The sequence below is a fragment of the Kryptolebias marmoratus genome, linkage group LG24 (genome assembly GCF_001649575.2).
Source record: "Kryptolebias marmoratus isolate JLee-2015 linkage group LG24, ASM164957v2, whole genome shotgun sequence".
Classification (NCBI taxonomy): Eukaryota; Metazoa; Chordata; class Actinopteri; order Cyprinodontiformes; family Rivulidae; genus Kryptolebias; species Kryptolebias marmoratus.
Genome location: NC_051453.1, coordinates 1,958,325 through 1,980,274, shown reverse-complemented (window position 1 = coordinate 1,980,274; position 21,950 = coordinate 1,958,325). Strand labels below are relative to the sequence as shown.

Below are 21,950 nucleotides of genomic sequence, written 5' to 3'. Positions count from 1 at the left end.
AGGATCCAAGCCCCCGCCCCAGCAGCCCCCCGACCCGCTGCTCCCCAGCCCCAGCCCCAAGTCTCCAGTGTTTCGGACCGGCAGTGAACCGGTCCTGAGCCCTTTAGCCCAACGCAGATTAGCAGAACCTCAAGCAAGTAAGCAAAGATCTCAGTGAGGAGTGACTCACGTGTAACCAACAAAACGAAACAGAAAACGGGTTGCTTTGGGATTATATTTTTAGAAAGATAATAAATTTAAATGCAAATCTTTGTTTTTTTCTATTTCCTCCTAGTCCAAGAGTTTAAATTGAGAATAAAACAAAGTAACCAGGATCCCGACTGCTTTCTGTTCATTTTCTTACTCAAATAAATGAATGGAGGCAATTAAGTCTAATTAAAATGCTAAAAATAAAGCTGTTAGGCTCTCAGAGGCCAATAAAAGCTCCTGTGTGTTTTCAATGAATCAGTCACCATCCTGGTGAAAGATTTGTTCCTGCAATTGCTAGAATTTTCACAGGAAATTAAATGTACTCCTTTCCTCCTGTGGCAGTTTGATTTATAATTTTTATTAGATGTCAGACAAGACAGATCCCTCCCATCCAACACACATGAAACTGTTCACAGAAAATCAAATGTTTTATCAATTTATAACTAATGAAAACAATAAAACATGCTTTTAGGTCAGGCGATCCGAGGTTCAGACAGCCAGCTGTGCCCCAAACCGCCTCCCAAACCCAGCAAAGTGTCCCTGACTCGCCTGCCCCGCTCCTCCGGGCTCCAGCCCCTGATGCCCCCCTCCACCTCCACCTGCCTGGCTGCATCTCCTCTGAGCTCCACAGCTTCCTCCTGGAGGAGTGGAGGTAACTCTGAGGCTTCTGCAGTTGTTGTAAAGTTCAGTTATCTCATCTTTTAAGAGTCAAAAGGAGACAAATTCAGCTGAAAAACGTTTTATTGTGTGGATGCTGAGTCAGCATTTAGTTTTTGACTTGCAGAAACTACATCCAGTCAGATTAATGGATGTATAACATGTGGACCCACTAACACAGATGGATGTGATTGTTGTCCCACAGCCTCCACAGGACCTCCAGTTCCAGCGAAGCCCCAGAAGTTAAAACGCCTCCTCCCCCCCGCAGACCCCCCCAGCTCTTGTGGTCCTGCAGTTCCACCGGCTGTAGGAGTTCAGTATCCTGATTCAGAGACAATAACAGGACGGACGAAGCATGCTCAGAGCTCCGTCACAGAAGCCGACCCTGAACGCCACCCGCCGATCTGCAGCTACGTGGAGAGACTGAAAAGGGAGGGGGAGAGAGGGAGGGGAGGTGACAAGGAGCAAGTGGATGGACAGAGACCCCTCGACAGAAGCTCCTACCATCACGCCATCGCTGCTTTAGAAAACACCAGCGAGGAAGACGAGGAGGACCCTGGGAGGGAGGAAGAGGAGGAGGAGGATAATCTGAGGGAAAAGGAAAAGTTTGTTTTTCAGCGACCGGTTGTAGAAACAGAGTCGGTGTTTCGACCATCTGACTTTGGATCCCGACTTCTGCCGCCTGAAAACAAACCGCTGGAGATGGTTGTTCTGAAGAGAGCGAAGGAGCTGCTGCTCACCTACAACCATCAGAGCATCGCACGCCACCTGCTGCTGGCCGACTGTCAGGTACGCGCACACACACACACACACACACACACACACACACACACACACACACACGTCTGCGTCACTTCATGGGTTGTTTAGTCAATTTCATTTTAGTTTAGATGAAGAAGAAAAAAGCTGAACCCTTAGCTTTATCATTCAAAGTTCTCACCAAATACTAATTGTGAGGCATTTGTATTAACAAAAACGTTTTTTTTTTCATTCTGCTAGTTTTAAAAGTGGCAGATCAGCAAAAACAGAAAACAAAACAACAACAAAAAAAACTGAACTGAATCTGTTTGCACAGATTTTCAGCTAAAAGCTGTAATTAATTCAGTAAAAAGCAACATGTATTCAATGAAGTGGTCAAATTCTAATAAGTCTTACAGTGGTTAGCATGTCCAGAAAATGGAAAATAAATCATAGCTTCTTACCAACACAGAAACCGCAGAAACAGATTGTGTTACTGTTTGAATAATCAGGCTCAGGTGCTGAGAAGCTGTGTGTCTAATAAGGTCGACATCCTGACCTCCGCTGTCAGGATGCAGATAAACAACCAAATAAAGTGTTACTGACTCAAACAGCCACCTGATAAACTTTTATTGCCCATCAGGTTGCGAGGATCCTCGGTGTGACCCCGCAGCTGAAGGGTCAGATGGGCGTGTCCTCGGGGCTGGAGTTGGTGACGCTGCCGCACGGCCGACAGCTGAGGCTGGACCTGATGGAGAGGTGAGCTTCACACCTGAGCCACCACATAAACAGCTGGGGGTGTCGGTCATGCACTTCTCCCTTCTCTTCGCCTTCCAGGCACCACACCATGGCGATCAGTATCGCCGTGGATATTCTGGGATGCACGGGCAGCGTGGAGGAGCGGGCGTCCACTTTGAACCGCATCATCCTCGTGGCAAAGGAGCTGAAGGACTCGTTGGGGGATCTGTTCGGCTTCACGGCCCTCATGAAAGCTCTGGACCTGCAGCAGGTAACACAAACACCACCCACACACAAACACGATGTAAAAAACGGAGAAACTGAGTTTGTTGTCGATTCTCCAGATCACTCGATTAGAGGAAACCTGGACAGCTTTACGAAGGAACTTCACACAAACTGCCATCAACTACGAGAAAATCCTGAAACCTTTCTACAAGAATCTGTATGAAGCTGAAGGTAACAGAGAAACGTCATCACTTCCACAACATGTGTGCTGCTGTCTGCAACATCTTATTTAAATCCTGATTCTGACTCTGCTGCAGCCTCCTCTCCTCCGGTGGTCTGCATCCCTCACCTGGTGCCTCTCCTCACCTTGATGGAACGCCCGTCCATCACACCTGAGGGGACGGAGCTCTGGGAGAGCAGCGATCAGGGCTGTGACATCATGCTGCGCCACCTGGAGGCTGCGCGTGACGTGGCCAACAACGCACAGAGCTTCACGGCCAACGCACATCAGATCTTACAGGGTAAAAACAGAACCTTGATTATTCTCAGGTGTTTATTGAGTTTTTCTTCTTCTTCTGATGTCATCAAACACACGTGTGTGTTTTGTCCTCAGGGTTTCAGTGTGATGAAGATCTGCTCGAGGTGTTTAAAACAGATTTCCAGCTGCGGCTGCTGTGGGGAAGTCGTGGAGCCACAGTCAACCAATCAGATCGTTTCAATAAATTCAGCCTTATCTTGACTGCGTTGTCAAGGAAACTGGAGGCCCCGCCCACAACACAAACCCTAATCTGATCTCCCAAACAGAGACTTTGGACTCTGGATCCATCACCACGTGTCAGGTCTCCTGCAGCTTCACTGGACCCAGTCCCAGTCCTGACTCAGATCACCGAACTACCAGGAGGTCCAACATTTGATCCGGCAGGAATCAGTGTCTCAGTATGAGACAGAATCTTATCAGCTTTATTTATGTAGCCCAGAATTACATACCATACTTACCTTTAACAGAGAAAGCCTAGTTTCACACATCAAAGATGCATCGGATAGACAAACCCTCCACAAACATCTAAACATCGACAGGGTTCTAAGATGAGAACCGGAGTGAAATCTACCTCACTTCCAGATAAGAAACAATCACTCCAACATCCGTACGCCACCTTTAAATCTCTTACATTTATCTTTTAACATGGTGAAATTACAGCTCTCATCCAGTCTAAAAGGCTTTTCAGGAGCTTAATGTTACGTTGATGTAATCATGTGATAATAAACCTGTTGTTTAACAGAAAATTGTAAAAACATTGTTTATTTCAGTGAACTGACATGTCTTTGCTCAACATTTACTCACATTTTCTATGAAGGATCAGAGGACAGCATCTCCGGGTGAAACACTTGTTAGAACATATTTCAGGTTTTTATTTCCACAATTACGTATTAATGTGTTTAATGTCAATTTTTAAGTGTGAACATCTTAACAGAGAAACAAAGCTCCCGTATTCAAATAATGTATTTATTTAATAGAATAAATGAAGCTTCAGCTGCTTTTTTTCTAAACACGTAACTCAAATGTTTAACAGCAGCTAACGGGAATTCACAATAAATTTTTTATCTTCACACAGAAGCAGAAACATTTGATGCAAACTGTTAAAATGTTTGTTTTCTTTAACGGTTTGCACCGAAAAATGACCAAAATGTTAACAAGCAACACTAAAGTTGTACATATTTAAAGCATGTTATTAAGACTGTACATAATTATTGTTGAAAACTGTAAAAAAAAAGATGTTCATGAATTTTAATGTTTATTATTATGAAGTTCTGTAGTAAAATTGAATAAATACAGTTTATGATCCGATGAGGTCCTCTCAGGTTTGTGATCTGCAGCATGAAACCAGATTGTGGTACCGTGTGTGTGTGTGTGTGTGTAATAAGTCCAATCATTGGTTTTCTGCTTTAACAAAGAAAAATCCACATCTAATTTCTTGTTTATTTTATTAGAACAATATTAAAAAAACCATTTTGTTCACAAAGTGACAACAATCAAAATGCAAAGATGTGCACAAAAATCTGGAGAAGTACTGCCATTGGTTACAACAAGATGAAAGATTTACACGTTAATATCCAGCAAACACACCTCGGACCTGCTGCCATGTTTATTTCTAACTAAAAGAGGTTTTACTTGGAGGTGGGAGGGACGAAGCGTCACAAGAACTTACTGCAGGTTCATCTGCTAAGCTGATGAAGAATTCTGTAGTTTTGCAGGATATTCAGGTGCAGTACTCTTATACAGCCTGATAAGGAATAAAATTACCATTCAATAGAAAAAAAGCCAAATGAAGCATCTACTGATAAGTTTGCATCATATTAAAGTTTAAAAAATACCTTAAACAGCAACAGATCAGAGAAGTTCACGTAATTCATTATAAAATGCACAAAATCTATTATTTTCCTGCTGAACACCAGCTTGAGACTCTTCCGCTTTAAAAACATTAATTATAAATGCTGAAAATCTTTGGATTGTTTGTTTTGCAAAACCAGCAACTGGAAGACATGAAAATATGAAATCTGGCAACCAGACAATGAGTCAACATTTAGTAACAACTATTTTAGGAAACTGGGAGGAAAGGTTATGACTGCATTCCAACTGAAAACATCTGTAAATATAAGACAGTTTTTAAAAAATGGCCTGGAAACATTTAGGTAGTCTTGTTTTGAAAAATGTTTAAGAACAGAAGAAAAAAACTTCTCAAATATTACAGAACTGAAGTGCTGATCAGTTTCTGTCATTTGCAGCGTTCTGTATCCTCCCTGCTGATGGTTTAAGGACATTTTAGGACTCCTTCACTACATATTCCTGCACGTTAAAGAAGACAACTAAGGTTTGTTTTGCATAAAGGCAACAGGGAAACTAATTTATTCCAGACGTGAAAACATCCAAGTCATGGAATGTAAATTTCCTGCAAAGACATTTAACTAATGCTTTGATATTTATTGCAAAATGATCAAACATGGAAGTTGTCACATGAAGAGGAAGAGAGAGTTCAAGTAACAACATCAACAGCATTGTTCTGCACATTTCACAGCTTCGATGAACAAACTAAAGCTAAAGCACGATCACCTACTGGGGAAATTAGTTCAAGGAGAGGACTTGTTAGATAGATTTCATTTGAAATATTCAGAATGTGTAACTGTGTGCATCAGTGAGTAGTTTAAAGACAATCACCAGAGAGACTAATTCATTCAAATCTAGAAAATCATGCAAAAAGAAGCGGCATTGCTTAAAAAACGTTACAAAAAGAGGAGTATAAATCATCAGGAGAAAGCCGTGTTTGTTTAGTGGTCACAGAAAAGGTTCCCACGTCCCTCAGCAGCCCACACACCTTCACTTGTTCACTCGTTCAAATGCTGTAGTACATCAGGGCAAAGTGCATCGATTCAATTCAAACCATCATGAAGAGAAAATTTAAACAATCACCATGGAAACAACAAATGTTTACATGTACAAATCATTCAGAGAGTAAAACTATCAGCACACATGGAACAGGCACGTCTGAACATCTCACGTCTTTTTGGCCCGTTTCACTTTCCGTACGTGCAGCTGTTACATGTGTGTGTCGTCACATTCACGAAAACAACCGATTACAGAGTCTCAGAGGCGAGCCCAGGTGGCTGATGGGAGACGTAGTCAGGCATAACAGCAAGATGTGTAAAAATCAACATGAAGGTTTAAGGCAGGACCTGGAGCTCCTCTTTGCAGTTTGGTTTTTAGTTGGCCCAGTCCAGCTGCAGCTGAGCGGTTGTTTGCTGAAGAAAGAACGTCTGCCACCTGCTGGTCGACTGGTGGATTTACATCCCGGAGAGGACAGTCAAAGAGAGGAAGAGGAGGAAGAGAGGCTGTGTGTTCACCTGAGAGTCCTATCTGTCTAACATGCTTCATTAGAACAACAACATACACTCAGACGTTGACAACATGCGGTTGGATGAGGGTGGAGGCAGGCATGAGGAGCAGAGTGGCTCAGGCAGGCAGACACCACCAACAGAGCACAGATGATGACAGAGCAGAGCAGCACTGATGGGGTTAGTGGCAGCAAACACTGGAAACACCTGACTCTGAAGGTTAGTTCATAAAAAGACCAATGTGTCTGCTGGAGCACAATTATTAGGAAAAAAATTAAATCATCAGAGACAAAAAATGATGAAAATGATGAAATGCATGTATGTTTTCTGCAGTGGGTTTGGAGTTTGCCACTGGACGAGTCCTGAAAGACCGAGGGATGACGACCTGCAGCTTGTTTCAGCTCCTCTCCAGTGTGTGTCCACAGTGTGTCCACAGTGAGTCCACAGTGTGTCCACAGTGTGTCCACAGTGTGTCCACAGTGAGTCCACAGTGAGTCCACAGTGAGTCCACAGTGTGTCCACAGTGAGTCCACGATATTTTCAGTTTTAAATGCAAATGAAAGATGTTTGTTCTGTTGGTAATTATCTTTAACCTCCTCCTTCTGATGCCTCTGCACAACAGTTTGCAACACAAAGTGAGCATTAAGAGTGTGCTGAGGGTGGAGTTTCTCTGGTTTCTTCTGTTTGTGGAGCTGCTTTAGTTGTCACCTCTCGGTCTGAAAGGTCTCTTTAACAGACTGATCCAAATCCAAACCAGAATCCTACCTGAAGAAAGTGAAGAGATGATTTCATTCTACTTTTTCTCTGAATGTTTGACTGATTATTGTTATGTGAGCACACAGACATGCAGACCATCTCTCTCCCTCTCTCTGTCTCATTCATTCTCCCACCACCAATTATCAGCCCTCCACCAGCCAATCAAATCGCCCGGCCACTCTGCAGCCCTCAGGAACCTGCAGTCACATAAAGGAGAGACACCGTTATAAAACACAGACACACCACTTGTGTTCAACAGGGTTAAACTGTTTCCCGGCCTTAAAGAAAAAAGGTTAAGATGCTTTAAAGTTACTGTGGAGTCCGTTCACCTTCAGCTCCAACATGTGAGAAATCCTGCTGCACAGGAACGTGCCTCTGGACCTAAATTACACACTAACCGATAATAAACTAAAAAAAAGGTCTGGTTTGAAACTTTTTAATGTTTTTTTAATACAGCAGAATAAATCAAGCGTGTTGTTTGAAGTTGTTGTAAGAAAACAGAAGAGGAAAAAAAACAGCTGGACATTTTTACCATCAGTCAGCATTCGGCTGCTAAACGTGGCGCTGCAGCCAAAAACATGACGACATCCAGGAAAATAACCTGCACTGCAGACGCTTTTATCATTGTAACAACGGAAACTAAATATGTGCCAATTCTGAACAAATCCCACAAAAACACCAGCTGAACACTTTACACTTTGCATCACAAGTTCCTGTTTATATATATATATATATATATAACAGGAAATTCTCTAGTTTTACACCTGAGGGACATTTTATTTATCTATTTAAGTCCTTCTCATCTTCTCATTTAGATTTGGAGACAAAAATCCAAACCACTAAATGTATCAGAGGGATTTACATTCTTTAAAACAGTTTGTAACTTGGTATTTGAGGTTTGCAGAGAAATATTTAACACTTTGTTTGCTGTAAAGTTATTTTACAACACAATGTGAGGAGGCTAACAAGACAGAACACACTGGAACAAAACTGCACTTTAACTTTTATAGATGCAAAAATGATTCACTGGTTACTTTTTAAATATAAACTTGCCTGTTTGTGAAATCTGAACTAAAACTGCTTAGTTTAGGATCTTTGTGGGAATTGTTGGCAATAAAAAAGACAGAATAATGCCAGTGTTGTTCATTAAACTAGTAGTGTCATAAAACAATAATTAAAAAAACACAATGAGCCAAAACCTGAAACGTAAGTTTGATGTGCAAATAATCTCTTTCTGGTGGATTGTGTGAAAAAAAAAAGAAAATGCAATGTGAGGATCTTTCCTAATCTTCTTTAGAGGTTTTAGAAAAAATCCCTGCAGCAAAATCCAGATAACCTGGTGCGATGGCACAAATAAATCTAAAGTGCATGTTCACACACTCAGACATACTGCAAACAGATGAAATGAGAACACATTTCAACACAAACAAAACGAGCTTAAAATCAGGGAGTTTGATCATCACCAGTTAGAAAAATAATTAAAAGGCTGAATAAAACAAAAATAAACTGTTTCTATTATATTATATAAAACTATGTCCAATGATTTGATCAATCCACAGTGGGGCTCAAACAGCAGTGAACACGTTTCAAACACAAAGAAGTTCCTCGAATACAAAAATACAAACAGATTTGTCTCTGAGACGTCAGTCCCATAAAGAGTTAAAGAGATGGGATGTCCATGCACATGTTCAGATTTGTGGTGTTACAGTGAGAGGAAACGACGGACAGACAGAAGACAGTAAGCTTCAGATGTAGGTGACGGCACCTTTACTGTGTTTCTCTATTGTGATTTCTATGTAGGAGGTGGGGATGTAGCCTTCCTCCCCGCTCTGCTTCCTCGCCCGCGTCCACCCATCGCCTTTATCCTCCTCGATGATGTACAAAACCTGACGGGGACATGTGACATGAGTGCAGCTCAGAAGGTTTCGCAGGTCATCTTCTGTTAAAATACTGATTTACCAAAATGCAAAAGAAACAACAATGAGGAGGAAGTTTAAAGGGAACATTTCAAAGTCAAATTAGTTTAAATACATAAATAAATAAAATATATCAAAGCTCGTCTGCAGCATCCAACACTGACAGTTTCTGCTTTTTCTCCACAGTTCCTGAGATTAAAAGTTTTAGTTGTGTTGATTCGTGTGGGAAGACGACACAATCATCCAAACGTGATGTTCAGTCTAACAAAGTTTAAATAATGTAACAAAGGTTTTAAAATGGTCATTTTGGATGATATTGGTATCTGTTTACCAATCCATTATCTACATATTTAAAATGAAAATGTTGTGTTTGCCTTGTAGCTGTCAGGTTGTCTGAAAGTTACCTTAGTAAAAAAAAGTCTAAATAAGTTAACATGTATAACTTCACCATCATCCACGAACTCAATTATAACAACATTAATGATGGATTTTCTCTAGCTTGAGTACCAACATCTTTGTTTTTGTTGTCCTATCCCCTGCTAAGACACATTTTGTCATACATGTAGTTCACAGATCACCACATGGTGGCGCCGTTGTTAACATTTGTGCGTTATGGAGGAGGAAGGATTACCTCATTCTCTGCCATCATCAGCGTCCCCTCGTCTTTACCTATGAGTCAAACAAAAACAGCCTCCATGTTGACTCAACTCTCAAACCAACTCTTTCTGTGTAATTAGTCTGGATCCACGCCTGCTAATTAACTGAATACACTCAGACTGAAGCAGAGGGCTGCTCAGATGTGAGCTAACGTTGCTATCGGTACCTCAACAATAATCTTCTCACACGGGTCCCCCCTGCTGGATAACCTCACACTTTCTGTTCATTTGTTTGTTCTCACCATCAAAAGAGTACATCGCCTTGCAGTGTCCGATAACGGGCAGCGGGTCGTCGTCGTCAAACTCATCATCGAACTCGTGAGGGTCGTGGTTCGGATGCCCCGACTGAGCAGGACTGGGATGGCGGTGAGGCGTGTGATGCTCCTGACTGGTGTCGTCTGTGTAACTGCCCTCAGGACTGATGGGAAACAGGCGAGCTTTGTTTGTGCATTACTGAAATACAGCATTTCTGTTTGCTAATAGAACTGAGAAAATGTGTTGATCAGAAAGGATGTCAGGTCACTGTTTTCACACAGTGATACTCGGGGTTAACAAACTGCTTGAATATCTGAGCTGAGCTCTGATAAAAAGAAAACCTGTCCTCAGTTATGAGAGGGTCCCGAACAGTTCAGCTAGTTAACAGCGGAGGAGGAGGTTTACCTCTCTCTGCCGTGAGGAGTCTGGTGATGGTTGTCGGTGCTGTGTCGCCTGTCTCCTCTGGAGCTCTGCTTTCCCTCCACTTCAGACAACCAGCTCTGTCAGCACGGCAAAAAACAGATCCTCTTCATCTTAAATATAAGTGTGGTGCTGTAATCATGTTTATCGATAGCTTATCTTCCTTCTGTACCTCGTTTCTGTGGATTTCTGAGCGCAGCTTCTGGATGTTAGACATGGTCTCTGATATCTTCGGTTGCAGGCTGTTGGGGTCGCCCATCTGAGGATTCTTCTCGTACACGTCCTTCATCCTATTCAAAGCCTCCCTGATAGAAACACAAACATTCACAGATATATTACAGCTCACAGCTCCATCCTGGGAACCTCTGCAAAAATCTGCCTGTTTCAGGATTGCTGACAGTCTTACCTCTGATCGGTTTCTTTCTGCAGCTCCTTGTTGAGTTCATCAATCTTCTGCTGCAGCTTCTTCCTCCTCTGCTCAGGAGGTAAGTGGCTGAAATCCTCCAGGGTGGGGGCCTGGGGACGACAAACTGCATTAAAACAAGAAATGAATCCCAGGAAAACGCCACAAACAAAGTTAGTATCCCTGGAGACATGTTAACATTAGGCCTGCAGAGGTTAGGGAATTGTGGACCAACAGTCTAGAATACAATGCATTAAGAGAATTAACTCTACAGTTTTACATCATTTATTTCAATTACTTTAAACTAGTTTACCTGCAGAGCTGCACTTCACAACAAAATGTCACCTCGGGGAGTTTATTTACATTTTATCACACTATATTTAAACACTAAATGCCCTTCATCTGCACACATGAAAAAATATATCTGATCAACGTTTAGCCTGATAAATCACTACTTTTAAATCGATCCATAGTTCTTACACATGATCCAATCATTTTGTTACAGATAATAAATCTAATTGGTCCATGTGACCAAACCTAAATGATTCACCAATAAGCTGATGGCAGTCAACAGAGTGAAAATCTGTCAGTATTCATGTTCCACTGATATTCCTTGCACCTCTGCTTAAATCAATACTAACAGCAGAGACTGGAGAGACCAGCTGCTGCCATTCCATCGGGTTTCTGCCTCCATTTATCTTCAAAACCTGCTGATTAAATTAGCTGCAAGGTTTTGTGCTTAAATTTCTCTAAATTTAAATATTACCTTCTTAAATGCAAATGAATCTCAGTAGTAAGACAATTTATTTCCATTTTATTTGAATAAACCCTTCATAAGCACACCCCACCTGTTAATAACTATAGAAATCTACATTTCTAAAGATCTTCACAGGTTTGTGTTTGACTAACTACTGAGCTAACTTTACCATCTCTACCAGCTTTGTGATACTGATGATATACACTGTTAGCTACACACACACACACACACACTCACCATCTTTACAGACCACTGAGCCACAACGTATTAACCATAAAACATTACAGTAGAGGAAAAAAAAGGACATGAGATGTCTGTTAGTCGTCAGTAAAATGATCACAGAACAGTTTAAGTGTTTGTGCTCCCAGAAGGTGAAAACTGAATCATTTTGTGTTTAAAAACCATATAAATATGATCTGAATGTGATTTTTGTAAAAGCGCTCTGCAGCAGCTGTGGACGGGTTTAAAAGTGCAGCACCTTCTGATGCTCCTGTGCAACAAATGATGCTGAATACAAACTTATTCTGCTTACTTATAACTAATGACTGCAGAGTTAAACTAAAACCCACAAAGGATTTTAGATTCAAAACAAAACTTACATTAATCTATTATTCAGGTCAAGATTACTTCATTATTTATGAATCTGGTTGTTATTGTGAATATAAAATGAGCAGTTTTGTCTTTAGACAGTCATAGAACTGTAAATACTAAATGAATTCAACATAATTACCAGTTAAATATTCATAATGCACAGATTTTGTTTGACTGAAGAGAAAGATTTTGTCAGCCCATTTCTCCGACCTCACAGAAAAGCAGTCAATCACAGATGGATCTGACAGGACCCAGGGGATAAAAGCCAATCAAAGCTTTAGTTTGGCACTAAGTCTGGATGTTATTTCTAAGTTTCTGAAAGCACAAAGCTCTGTTTTCACAGCTCGATGACAGCGTTAGCACACTCACAGCACTGCAGACAAAGCCAGACCAGCATCTGTACTTCCCACATGATGTTGGTAACTTTTAACCAATGTTTCAGCTGTTAATTACCCTCGTTAAACACACACACACACACACACACACACACTGCAATCATGAAGCCCCAAAGCCCTCCAAATCCCTCACACATCAACACGCCGTCAGTCACTGGAAATCCTCAGAGTTGTGACAGAGGCAAACACCTGTCGCAGAAATAATGTCAGAAAAAACAAAAAACAAAATGGAAGAAATGAGAAGATAAAAAAGGAGAAAAACAACCAAAACAATCCAAAGGAGAGTCCATTCTACAGGGTGTCAGCAAGTTCTTCAAGTTCAGTTTATCAGAGCATCTCAATAAGATCTTGTTAAAGACATCTAAAAATGTAGATTTAAGGGATTTTACACATAACCTGGACCTGCAGACATCCTGCAAAAACACCCAAAAATACGTGAATCCCACAAACCGGTCTCACATTCACCACTACCACCTGTCTCACCCCTCTCCTCTGCTCCCTGATATTCTGAGGCATTTTGGGAACTGAAGTCTTAGCCTCAGGGTCAGAGTTGAACCGTGGTGTAGCAAAGAGGTGGTGTGAAGATCGTTGATGAGAAGAGGAGGAGGAGGAAGGTGAAGGAGGGGGGGCAAAGGAGGGGGACTGATGACAGGACAAATCCAGAAATCAGAAAAAAAAAACGTCAATTAGTTTTAAATTACTTTCTTACAAGGTTTTCTGTTTTCATGGAGATCTTAAATGTTATCCCAGTGATCAGACATGTCAGATCTGTCCTAATTCCTCACTGAACACAATATTTATGGTATAAACTTTGATAAAACAAGATATACATCTGCAGCTGTGCACACAGAGACAACGGCTCTGGAATTATTGGTGTCTGATCACTGAAGTTGTTTTCAACATTTGAAACTTTTCCAAACTGCAATTTGATCAAAACTACACCTTTCTGCCTTTCTGAGGATGTTTTTCTGCTGCATCATTTTCTGGCTTTAAACCAGACCATGGACTTCCTGTCAATCAAAGCTGACAGATATTATCTTTACTTCTTATTTAAAAGCCCACATCTGAAGCTTTTAGTTTCAGAGACACATTTAACACAAGCCTGGAAACATGACTGTATACATATGTGAAAATAATAAGTGAGTGTTAAAGAAACAGTTTTCTGTCTTGTGATACTGCGAGGCAGCTGATAGGCTGATAGGCTGAACATAAACTAACAACAGGAGGTTAATGAATGACCAGCAGCACCTACCGAGAGGGCTAAGGTCTAAAGAGCGCCTCCGAGGACTTATTTATAGGCGTTTTCATAAAAGCTGAAGAGTAAAAAATTACAGACAATGCAACCCAAACTAAAAAACACAACCCTGACAGTATCAGCCAAACTAATATGGGATGGAATTTATAAAAAAACATCTGGAGGCCAAGAGAGAAAACAAAAGGGCTGCAGGACAATACTAATAAAGCTGAAGGATACCAGCAAGTCTCTGGAGAAATTAAATATAATCTAGGAGGCGTTGCCATGGTGATGAACCCAGGTTTAACCCCTCCCCCTCCCCTGTACCTTGGGTTTTTTGCCAAACAGCCAGAGCTTGTTCTTGGTTCTGCTCATGGGGTGTTTGGGGTCGGATCGTGAGCCTGGGCCGACGTCCCGGTCTCTTTCTCCTTTGGGTGTGTTGCTGATGGTCCCGTCTGACCCGGTTCTGCTTAAATTCTGACTGAAGTCCTCAAAGGGAAAGTCTCCCGGGGGCTCAAAGCCAGATTTAAATGACTCCACAACTATTGATGAATCCTGGAAGAAGGAAGAGAAGAAACTCAATGGGTCAGGTTACAAATAAGAGGATAAGAGGATAGTTTCTTGTCCTCTCGTTGCCACGTACCCGCCGCTCATCTACAGCCTTGGCAGCTGAAACCATCCCATCTAGGCATTTGGAGATGATGGGGATGACTTTCCTCTCTGCCTCAGCGAAGCTTCGGTACGTCTCTCCGAGCTTCACCGTTCGACGCTCGTCCATGTCTTGCAGATTCTGTCCAAAGATGAGAACAGGCAGAATAAGTCCTGCTCCTGTAACCTCTGTGTGTGTGAAGAACATGGAAGTTCACAGGTCTGACTCTGAGTGAGCAGATTAGTCAGGACAAGCTGCTGAATTAAACATCTGAAGGGACACTTACCCACAAACAACACTTTCTCTACACATGATAGTGCTTTACTTAAGTGTTAAAGTTAATTCAACATCAGGGCTTTGTTGGTGTGCTGATTTAAAACAAGAAAGATCGGAATTTGACCCTTTTTACCTCCCTTTTCTAAAAACCCTCACCTGTTCTGGACAGCCTTGTGTGACCAAATAAAGTCAACTTTTTCAACATAGCTGGGGGTTAATATTTAAACTTTAGTGTCACATTCTGATAACAAGGAAAATATTAGTCCAACAAAGATTTTCAGCCACTTCCTTGCCTCAGATATTAATTGATAAGAAGGCTGCTGATTATGCAGGAACAGAACATTTCAGTCTGCATTGAGCAACACGACTCTTGGCTCTGAAATGTGACCCAACCAGTTTAACCTCAGAGCTGTTCAGGCTGGATGGCCGGCATCAACATGTCAAAGAGAAAAGCATAAACACCAAACTTGTTCGCTCGTTTTATTGATTGCTGAGCTTTCACACCAAAGGAAGAACAATACTCGTACTTTTAATGTTGTTGACTGAATAAAACTAGATTTACAGGAATTAAAAATGTTTAATGAACGTATGTGAATACAGTAAACTAACTATAAGACCATAAAGTGGTGTGATGTGTTGTTTTTACCTTGAAGATGTGTGGAATGGCGTTATTGAAATGTTTCCACTGCTCTGAGTTGAAGTTCTGCAGCTGAGCGGCGTACTCGTTCTTACTCTCGTCAGCCGTGTGCGTGCGCAGGTACAGCTGGGCTTTGGCCTGAACAAGAAGTTTATTATGGAAACACGTCACAAATTAAAACACTTTGGAGCAAAAAAGGTAAAAAAAAGTAAATAAAGCTGGAACTTTTCTGGAGTACATTCCAGTTTTAGTTAAAAGATGATAAAGTCCTGTTTTATTAATGGCATGTATCAGAGGAAGTGAGATCACAGGTGTTCCTTTTTTAATTAAATGATGAAAAATTAGGTTTACGTGTTGCTAAGAATTGACTTTCCTCATTAGTCTTCCTCCAGCTGCAGAGCTAAACCAACATCTGGGTATTTTTACTGATAATTACAACAATGAGCTGAATAATAGTCAGTGTGTTTCCTACCTTCTCCACCTCTGATTTGGTGGCGTTGATGTCGTTATCTAAGCGCTCGTAGGTCGCCTGGGCTTTCTCCGCTTCCCTGCACTCTCTCTCAAACTTCCTTTTACTCTGAAAGTAAAAAGAGGGCATCATTTAGTTTCAGTACAGCAAAGAAAGGATAGATAAAACAACAGCACAGGCTTTTTGTTGCGACACACTCCCCCTATTTCCTGTCTCGGTAAATAAAAGTAAGAAAATATGTGACTGAGAGGGTGATGAATCAGACACAGAGACAGTTTACTTCCTGGTAGTCCATCTGGACCACATTAGGACTAAAAGAAACAGTGAATAGCTGAGACATTACAGTTTAGTCGCTGGTAAAGTCATGCAGACCACACACTGAAACACGGTCACACCAGGATGCTGGACAGTCTGATTCATTAATTTACCACGAAGGAATGAGCTCTTAAGTGTCATACATGACTCAGTTATTGGGATTAAATGACCTCAGATGTGAACAAAAGGAATTTCTTCCTCTGGAGGCTTTTAGGAGCTGGACAGGAGGTAGTCAGTGGGACACGGTTTGGGTTAGGATCTGCACTGAAACCTGTTTTATGTGTTTGTTTCCCATCCTGATCCCTGGCTCCTGTTCTTGGTGCTCGTGGACAAGGAATCATGCCAGAAGAAGAAGAAGAAGAAGGATAATGCTGTTTGTTCCGTTTAAACGATAACAGTGTGGATGCTGAGTCAGTCAGTAGTTTTTTTGCCAACTACTCCTGCATAATTTTATGATAGTTTAACAATTTTTACATCAAAACATTTGGCTCGATTGGGGATAATGTGCTGACTTTTAGGTTTTGCAACTGATGTACTTTTCAAAGTATTTCACCTTATTTGTAGTAGAATTTGCCATACAAATACGTAGAGATCTCTAAAACATTCTCTTTAACATCTGCTTCATCATACATGCTCTGTTTTTATCCTCTTATGCTACTTTTAGCTGTTAGCTCCTAGCTGCTGTTGTGCTACTTTTAGCTAATGTTTTCATACTTTTAGCAACAATTCAGCTCATTTTATTTTTAGCTACAGTTTTACCACTTTTAGTTAAAAGGTTTTGCTATTTTCCTGCTTCTAACAAATCCAAAAATGCTTTTGAGCTAAGAACATACATTCAGAATATGTGTAAGAAATGTAACTTGTGTAAAAGAAGCCTGTGTGAATCAGCGGACTGAGATTTGTCCTTCAGTTACCTCTGTTAACATTTCTTTCATTCCTTCTGGAAGTAAGCATGAGATGAACACAGCTGGCCGTCCCTGACAGCAAACCTTTCCCCTGAACCCCGTTCCCCCCGTTCCCCTCGCTCCTCACTTACATTTTCCATCTGTTTCCAGCAGTGATCCAAGTACTGCTGAGCCTTCCTCCCTTCCTGGAGATGCTGCTCGTTTACACACAGACACGAGACACATTTACACAAAAACACACACACACAAGAAAAACATAAACAAGCACACAAACAAAAATACCAGACTGTGTCACAGTTACAGACTTATTAACAAACACTTTTTATTCCATATGATTCCCAGAGAGAATAACAGATTTAATAATGTTATCAGTGGATGGATCTGTGGTATAAAAACCACGTGATGCAGTTAAAAGTTCAGAACAGGCAAACAGAGGGACTGTTTGTCTTTTTTTTCTTGTGTGACAACAGATTCACACTGAGACTACAGACGGGACAGAGTTGAACCACCTGTTTCATCACCTTACTGGTTACATTCAAGCCTCCATGTGCCTTTTGTTTTTCATACAATTGTTATGTTTTATTAAAGAAATCCTTCAGGATCCTCTGGTCTTTTATTTTGTCTGAAAATCGAAAATGATAAAACATTTGAAACAAGGTGACTTGGAGAAGACAAACGATCAGATTTATGGGATCACTGACATATATATATATATATATATATAAAATACACGGATGTCATGAAAAACGCTGCATCTGCTGCCTTCCGACCTCAGAAAACTGAAGTAAAAGCAGTGTTTGTCTGTGACTGTTTTAGTAGAGGGCACTGTTCTTCCAAAACATCAGATTTTCAGCAGATGGTAGAAAACATGGAGACAGATGGTTAACAACATATTTATCTCCTCGGGTGAAGCTGAGCAGAAAACAAATGCCCACAGGGAGACACAGAGGACAGAAGAGCAACATCGTTTGAATTAAAACATTCCTCGTGGGCGTGTGCGGACAGCAGAACTCACATGTTTCCTCTCAGCCTTCAGGTCTTGGCTGTACCTCATCAGCTCACCATAAACCCTGTTCCCCAGCTCCTCCGCCACCACCTCCCTCTGACCTGTGTAGTCATTCAGTTCACTCAGGATGGAGTAGAACGACAGACAGGAGGAGAACCTAAAAACAGAGACGAGCATGTAAACAACAAACATGTCCCGTCTGCAGTCTGTCGTAGGTCAACGACAGTCGAATCAGTTCAGTTTGTAAGACTCAACTATATTAACACATTTCTTCTGTCACACATTTCTTTGATATAAAAAAGGTTCAGGTTACAAAGAGATCATATTAATGAAGAAGCAGAATATTTAAAACAAATGTTGCACAGTTACTGTGTTCGATGTGAGCTTTTAATAAACCAAACCACAGTGTCCTAAACCAGCCCACAAGTTCAGAAAATTCAACAAAGTGCACATCTGTCTCAGAAAGACATTAACATTTCCTTCATTGCTTCTAATCTTTTTTAACTGGACTTTCTTTAATACGGGTAAGGCAGGAAAAGGTAACCTTAAACTAAACTGCTAAGTAATAAAATGCCTTAAAAAAAGAGAACAACATTTCCAGAACACCCTCCTATCATGTGACAAAACTAACTTCTGGGTAACTCTGCAGACAGACAAACGTTTTTGGCTGAGTCCACACAGGAACAGTGTTATAAAAATGTTTCTTAATGTTTCAAACTTGTGTTCACACAAAAAAAACATTTTAGGACAAAACCAACATCTTGTGGATTCCAGAGTGTAAAAGTCCTGTTTTTGTGTAAACAGACAAACAGCAGTCATGGTCCCGCCTCCTGCCTAACCCACGACCCCAAGACCCCACAACCCGATGCGTGACAGACGTAACAACAACAATAACAGATTACATGCTTGACTTTGTGTTGCAGAGGTACTGTTTTACTTCAGCGAACTGACAAGCCTGATGAACTATTTCCTTTCCTCAAACAGAGCAGTACAAACAATCGAAGGCCAGCAAGGTTTGTAGAATATTACTGAGCTGTCATCAATACTAAAAACTACAAAAAAACCCTATAATATACTTCCCCTGTACGTGTAGAAACATGGGAAATGGGACAGATCAACACCTGTCTGTGTCAAACCCGAGGAAAACCCATCCCTGCCTGGAGACAGGGCCTGGAAATCCTCCATTGGGTCAAAGTATTTGGACTGAAAGGACTCTTCTGCACTTCTGCGATTTTGTAGTTTAATGTGACACAAAGCAGAAGTTCCACTGAGTCCACAAAAAGGATCAGTTTTGGCTCTTGTATTCTCTCTCGTCGTACTTTTCTTCTTCTTGTGTTTACAGTTTGTGCCCAACATGGAAACCGGAGCGCCACGCTTTGTTTCCTGTTTGTGGCAGCGTCACAGCGCCACAAGTTACCGGCGTTTTCTGCCTTTCTGTGTGGATGAAAACATGTCTGGAAACGGTGCCGTGTTTACGAGGATACTTTTAGAAACAACAGATAAAAAGACTGTTTGGAACAGATGCTGGGTCTGAGTGAATAAGGCCTAAGTTTGTTAAACAGCCACACAGAAATTAGTCCTAAAGAGCCCAGCAGAGTTTCGACACATCCAAAAAAAATCTAACAAAAGATTACAAAAAGAATAAGTCATTTCAGGCTCCTCACCTCGGCTCTTCTTCTTTGGAACGTTTAGGACAGTATTTCTTCACTAGGTTCCTACATGAAAAAAGAAGCAAATTAGAGGCTTATATTTCAGTCCTACTACAGAAATGGGTTAACAACAACAACAACAACAAAAGAAACGAGACACTGAAAGTCTGACACACACACACACACTCTCACAGAGCTACTGTACACAGACAGCAAGGAGCAAGGAGAGGAATGGAGCGTATTATTAAAGATGAATCAAAGACTCAGAGTCCAGTAAAGATGTGAACGACTTCAATGAGGAGGTGAATCTGTTAAATACTGGCTGGAGTCCTGATTTCTGTTTGATTAATTATCTGAAACAAGCACAGACACATCAGTGTTTATGTCCTTTCTCCGTGTGCATTAATGTTATGGATTCATGCAAGAAGCCGCCACTGGAACCAGACTGCTTTTTAAAGAAGGTTTACTGGTTTCAGGCGTTTATAGCTGTCGAGTCCCTGCAACACTGGAATAAAGAAATAATCACATTGTTGTTCATCTCAAAGATGACCCGTGCAGACTGCAGATGTCCTTAAATCTGAATTTGATCTTTTTAAGAGCGCTGCAAACCCCACTGAGATCACACGTCCAATAAAAGAAACTTTGGCTCTGTGTAATCACAATATAAGCACTGGGCTTCATGAAATTCAACAATAAAAGGCTAAATTTTCCTGCCTAACCTATTTTCTAAGTAATGTGAAAAGGATGATGGCTTTGATATAGACCATAATTACTGAGGCTGCCAGATGTAAAAGTAGAGTCAGTGTCTGAAAGACAGCCAAGCATCAAGAAATAATTTACTCCCCTACTCAATGCTGTGGGGACAAATTATGATGCTTTTTGTGCAAAATATAAATGTGAAATTGAAATTTTGTTGATCAAAAGTCAGAATCTGCTTCATTAAGGTGAACTCTGACATTATTTGCATCTTCCAGGACGTGTGATTGAGAAGGTGTTGTCAGTCAGATTACTGTCTCCAGTTGTTTGTGTGTGACTTAACGTACCGTAGCTGCTTGGCATAGTTCTGCTCGATCTCCAGCCTTTCCTTGACAAACTTTCCGTAGCGCTCAAAAAAGTCGATCCCCCACTGAGTGTGTTTGTCCAGATTTTCAAACTGGTCCTGCAAATGAAAAACGGAAGAGGGAGGACAAGAAAAACACACGTTAGACATGAAATACAAAAATATCCTGCCTTTAACTCAGCGGTAAGAGTCCTGTTTGCTGTCAAACCAGAACAAAAGACATGTTAAAAAAAAAAGGACACACACTGTAAAGTGAACATGGGTGACAAATTACACAGATCACTGCGTTTGGAGACATTTTCCTCCTGGAGGAGACAATGAAACCTTTAATCTTAGGCTGATTTGTAGAGACACAGAGGCTAACAAAATGGGACTCTGTGGCATCAGAAAGTTACTGAATGTTTTACAACATAGCAGCCGTACGTTGCTCTCCGCCAGCCTCCACATTCAGCCACATTCAGCCACATTCACACCTGAAACCACCCAACACAAACAGCCTTATCTGCTGCCTGCTGCCTGCTGTGGAAATCATTACGATGCTTTGTTTAACAGCCACACCTGCCTCTTCCAAAAAACATACAGAAGGGTCAGCTTCTGCTCATGTGCCTCTTCCAGCTGAGATCAAATCTGCCTCTGACCAGCTCCAAACCTTGATCTGATCAGGGTTTGTTTTTCTAATTTAGAAGACTCGGACACAAACACCACATTCAGGTCTATAGGAACCGGTAACTTCTACTGACGAAGAAGGCATAATTCTGTATGTGTGGACAGCCTCTGTGTGTGTGTGTGTGTGCGTGTGTTAACACAAACCAAGACTTGGAGAAAATAAAACAATAGGAAACAGCTGTGTTTGTCCAGTTACCATTAAACACAAACACCAACACAGCAAGAAGTGTCTCATTCCTGCATCTTTCAGCTCTTCTTGCCTATTCAGACAAAAACAACTTGGTGGTAGATTTAAGGATATGAGTTAGGGTTTTTATGCTGAGCCTGAGATCAACCTACTCGCCTTCTTTGGACGTAGATGCTAACCAGGGGTGGAAATTAAAAATTTTGATCACCAGCCATAGTGGCTGGGGGGCAAAATTTTTTACCAGCCACTCAAATATTTTACCAGCCACTATTTTTTGTTGTGACAAAAAGTTATTTCATATGATGATGATGAT

The 21,950-nt window shown here is 41.2% G+C and overlaps 2 protein-coding genes across 7 annotated transcripts in view; one reads left to right on the top strand and one right to left on the bottom strand.

The window, feature by feature from the left end:
* The window catches only part of bcar3 (BCAR3 adaptor protein, NSP family member), a 49,287-nt gene extending 44,894 nt beyond the window's left edge, over nucleotides 1-4,393 (top strand). For all 4 annotated transcript variants that reach the window (XM_017439420.3, XM_037974260.1, XM_017439421.3 and 1 more), the window contains 8 exons: nucleotides 3-137; nucleotides 662-841; nucleotides 1,052-1,635; nucleotides 2,228-2,343; nucleotides 2,422-2,593; nucleotides 2,667-2,778; nucleotides 2,865-3,068; nucleotides 3,161-4,393. In XM_017439420.3, the coding sequence (XP_017294909.1) occupies nucleotides 3-137; nucleotides 662-841; nucleotides 1,052-1,635; nucleotides 2,228-2,343; nucleotides 2,422-2,593; nucleotides 2,667-2,778; nucleotides 2,865-3,068; nucleotides 3,161-3,339 (1,682 nt within the window). In that variant the 3' untranslated portion in view covers nucleotides 3,340-4,393. The remainder of the gene's footprint in view (nucleotides 1-2; nucleotides 138-661; nucleotides 842-1,051; nucleotides 1,636-2,227; nucleotides 2,344-2,421; nucleotides 2,594-2,666; nucleotides 2,779-2,864; nucleotides 3,069-3,160) is intronic.
* Nucleotides 4,394-4,505: 112 nt separating this feature from the next.
* Nucleotides 4,506-21,950, bottom strand: part of fnbp1l (formin binding protein 1-like) — a 36,903-nt gene continuing 19,458 nt past the window's right edge. The window contains exons 2-17 of one of the 3 annotated variants that reach the window (XM_037974261.1): nucleotides 20,768-20,883; nucleotides 19,740-19,790; nucleotides 18,085-18,232; nucleotides 17,201-17,263; nucleotides 15,853-15,957; nucleotides 15,390-15,518; nucleotides 14,462-14,608; nucleotides 14,146-14,373; nucleotides 13,068-13,226; nucleotides 10,845-10,954; nucleotides 10,611-10,743; nucleotides 10,424-10,518; nucleotides 10,006-10,181; nucleotides 9,739-9,776; nucleotides 8,957-9,077; nucleotides 4,506-7,388 (exon numbers count right to left, since the gene is read on the bottom strand). In XM_037974261.1, the coding sequence (XP_037830189.1) occupies nucleotides 7,381-7,388; nucleotides 8,957-9,077; nucleotides 9,739-9,776; nucleotides 10,006-10,181; nucleotides 10,424-10,518; nucleotides 10,611-10,743; nucleotides 10,845-10,954; nucleotides 13,068-13,226; nucleotides 14,146-14,373; nucleotides 14,462-14,608; nucleotides 15,390-15,518; nucleotides 15,853-15,957; nucleotides 17,201-17,263; nucleotides 18,085-18,232; nucleotides 19,740-19,790; nucleotides 20,768-20,883 (1,827 nt within the window). In that variant the 3' untranslated portion in view covers nucleotides 4,506-7,380. Of the gene's footprint in view, nucleotides 9,078-9,738; nucleotides 9,777-10,005; nucleotides 10,182-10,423; nucleotides 10,519-10,610; nucleotides 10,744-10,844; nucleotides 10,955-13,067; nucleotides 13,227-14,145; nucleotides 14,374-14,461; nucleotides 14,609-15,389; nucleotides 15,519-15,852; nucleotides 15,958-17,200; nucleotides 17,264-18,084; nucleotides 18,233-19,739; nucleotides 19,791-20,767; nucleotides 20,884-21,950 lie in introns of all 3 variants that reach the window. The other 2 variants (XM_017439417.2, XM_037974262.1) reach the window with 2 other exon arrangements.